General features: G+C 43.7%; 1 protein-coding gene across 1 annotated transcript in view; it reads right to left on the minus strand.

The window, feature by feature from the left end:
* ptprub (protein tyrosine phosphatase receptor type Ub) overlaps positions 1-2,178 on the minus strand; it is a 266,158-nt gene extending 263,980 nt beyond the window's left edge. The window contains 1 exon segment of the mRNA XM_062539277.1: positions 1,986-2,178. Coding sequence (XP_062395261.1) covers positions 1,986-2,055 — 70 coding nt within the window. The 5' untranslated portion in view covers positions 2,056-2,178.
* Between the last annotated feature and the right edge of the window lie 946 nt (positions 2,179-3,124).

Here is a 3,124-nt window from a genome sequence, read left to right on the forward strand (position 1 = left end):
CTCATGGTTGGTATAAAGTGCTCTCCAATGAACTTGTACAAAGTGTACTGTGCTAAGCTACTCTGAGACTATATAAGTATTTAAGTGATAGCCTGTGAGTGGTAGTATCTGCGATGCACACAATTGCTCTCAAAAACCATTATGCTGAAATAAATATTTAACTGTAAGAGGCTGATCTAAACCCTACAAAACGTCACTTCGTGTGGGTCTATCACGGTTCCTGTTGTCAATTCACTTTAGGTCAAGTTCTGTATGGCTGTCAACTGGAGCAGATAACGCGCTGGCGGAAATGGCGGCCACAGATGATAAAAGGCGGATTAATCGAACAAAAGTCAGACTGAGACAACAGCTTGTGGATTTGCTGGACAAAGACGCTAATGAAAAAGGACACCGAAATTACATTACGCCATGCGCAAAGCGGATGCATGACAGCTCGGTCAGTGAAGGACATTTGGATATAGGCTAAATCAATAGCTTCTTCAAATGAACCTCAACGCTTAAGTGTCTCCAAGTCCATAGATGAAGCGGTAGATAATTCGCGGTGCATCTTTAAAAAGATGTGTCCGATGAGGCCTCATCATAGATAAATCACACACTCTCTCTCTCTCTCTCTCTCTCTCTCTCTCTCTGCCCATCATTTACGCACACACATATGGAAAACGAGAGAACGCGCGCGGAGGAGCGAAAGGGAGAGACAGAAAGAAATATGAAAGAGAGAGAGAGAGAGATAGACAGAGAGCACTCTCCACCCTAAAAAGAAACACGCCAGCCATCGATATTTGTATCATAATTGCCTGCGCCATCACGATTTGTTTAATGCTAATGATTAAAGTCTTTGTTGGTCTGTACTAAAATCGGCCAGATGTGCGTTAAAAAAACATTACTTCATAATCTCATTACAATCGAGTCCTGGCAGGCTATCAGACAACAAAAATAACAGCCTGGATAAGTCAAACATCGCAACTTGTCAACAAACATGGTTTCATCAGACAAGAATTTCAAGAGATATTGAAAACGCGCGGGAGGGGGGCATTACAATCCTCTTTCTGTCATCCAATTTGTAAAGTCGGTGTATTTACAAAACAACTGTTAAAAACAATGATACAAGGAGATTAATGTGTGTTTCTCTGCTTCCCCGGCTGACCTGTCGGTGCACACAGTTACACCAAAGAGACAGTATTTCAAAGGTAGAGAAAATAGAGTAGAAAAATAAATAAGGAGTCGCTTATTTTAAACTGTTTCAATTGGGGGTGGGGGGTCCTAGCTAATATGCTGTATGATCTCCGTATTTTCTCAAACAGCCCTTACAAAGTCCAACAGAATGGACGAATTCCAGCATCACCGATGACAATTCAGGACAACACTGAACATTGAGATAAGCAGTATCTTTATAAAAAACAACATTGCATCTTGATGAGTTAGCTGTGTCGTTCATAATAAACATAATTATTAGAAGCAGCGAGCTTCGTTAAGTGTCCTCTAAGTCAAATAACTTCACAAGCTCCATCCACTCCGCATCTCGACACGAGCTGCGCAGGTAAGAAAAACAACGGGGTCTATGGGTCTGTGCAAAATCATTCTGTTCCACCTGGACCGGGAAACGTGCAATAAATACCACTTTCTCCTATTCGAAAAAGCTATTTTGGATCATCTTAATCAACCCAGACAAATTCTACGAACGCACTCTACCAAGTTATTTCAGCCACGACCTGGAAGCAAGGGAAGCTGAAAAGAGTTGATGTACGATTCAGCAACTACGGCCAGTTCATATAATCCCTTTTAAAGCTCTGCTCCAACAAACAGAATTCAGCAGCTGAATTTCTTATAAAGCCTATCGTAAAGTCTTTCCGAACTTTCAAACACACTGCGGGCTGAGTGAAACATGTTTTTGTCCACACTTTGCGCACATAAATTCCCATATCTGAACCCAGCAAAACAGGAACAACTTTGCAAGAGCGCAAATTCGTGAAAACCTGGGACATTACCTGTTGGTCCTTCAATGCCATCGGCGTGGATTTGGACAGCCAAAATCAACAGAAAAGCGCAGGTGTTCATTCTGTCGTTTTAGTCCGGTTTGGGATATCAGCAATAATCATTTCAGAGACTCCGAAAGGGCTGGTTGAGAAGTTGTTGACTCTGGCCCATCGATTCCCTGAATTCCTATTGAAACGCAGCGGAGAGTCTTTCCGAGCGGTAGAAGGGCAAGCGCCAGCCTTGCTAACTGACGTCAGGATAAACAATTCAAAACGGGATTTTTTCACGCATACTTTTAAGCGCGTGACATGTGTGCTTAAAAGTATGGAGCGCACGCCTCCATGTGGCGCACTCGAGTAAAGATCAATTGCGCAACTCAGCCGCCGAGGAGCTCAGCCGCTGTGGGAAAGTGTGTTTCTGGAGACCAGACTACTCCGTGGAAACCTAGCGTTTATGACAGTGCAGCAGAATGATAGTCCATTTGGCATTATTTGACATCAATTATTCCGGATACTACTAATTATGGTCATCATTCAGGAAACTGGGTGCTAGTGTGTGCGTGTGTGAAAAGGGTGAAATGCATGAACGTCTAGTCTCACACTTCACTTGTCTCGATAGAAGCCTTCAAGTCGTATCAGTAATAATAGGACAAGTCAACAATTATTATCACAATGATATTTATAACAGGCCAGCACACGAGGATTCTCCACTGAGAGAAATTCCTATTAAGTTCTGTAGGCATTTATGTGGTTACGCCCACGCAGTCACGCACTCTAGTTATCCCTCAACCCAGAAGAAGAGGAGGTATTGAAATATGTATTTTTCTCTCTCTCTCTCTCCCGGCGGCACAACGGCGACTGTTGCCAGAGACGAGACCTCCCTAATCCTGCCAGGTTTAATCAGGGGAGCAGCTATTACAGTGTGCCCTGAGGACACAGAGATGAGACGCAGACGAGCTACAGCAGGACTATAACCTAGGAGGGAGGAAATGTTAAGAGCAGTGCCGGGCGGGCGGCCCGCCTCGTCATATACCAGCGCTGATGAACACTGACAAAGTGCAGAGACGACTGACCCTCTGAACAAAGTCTTTACGCTCATTATTAACGATTTCCACGGAGTTTCCTGAATTGACATTGAAAGCAGAAACGTT

The sequence above is a fragment of the Sardina pilchardus genome, chromosome 6 (assembly GCF_963854185.1).
Source record: "Sardina pilchardus chromosome 6, fSarPil1.1, whole genome shotgun sequence".
Classification (NCBI taxonomy): domain Eukaryota; kingdom Metazoa; phylum Chordata; class Actinopteri; order Clupeiformes; family Clupeidae; genus Sardina; species Sardina pilchardus.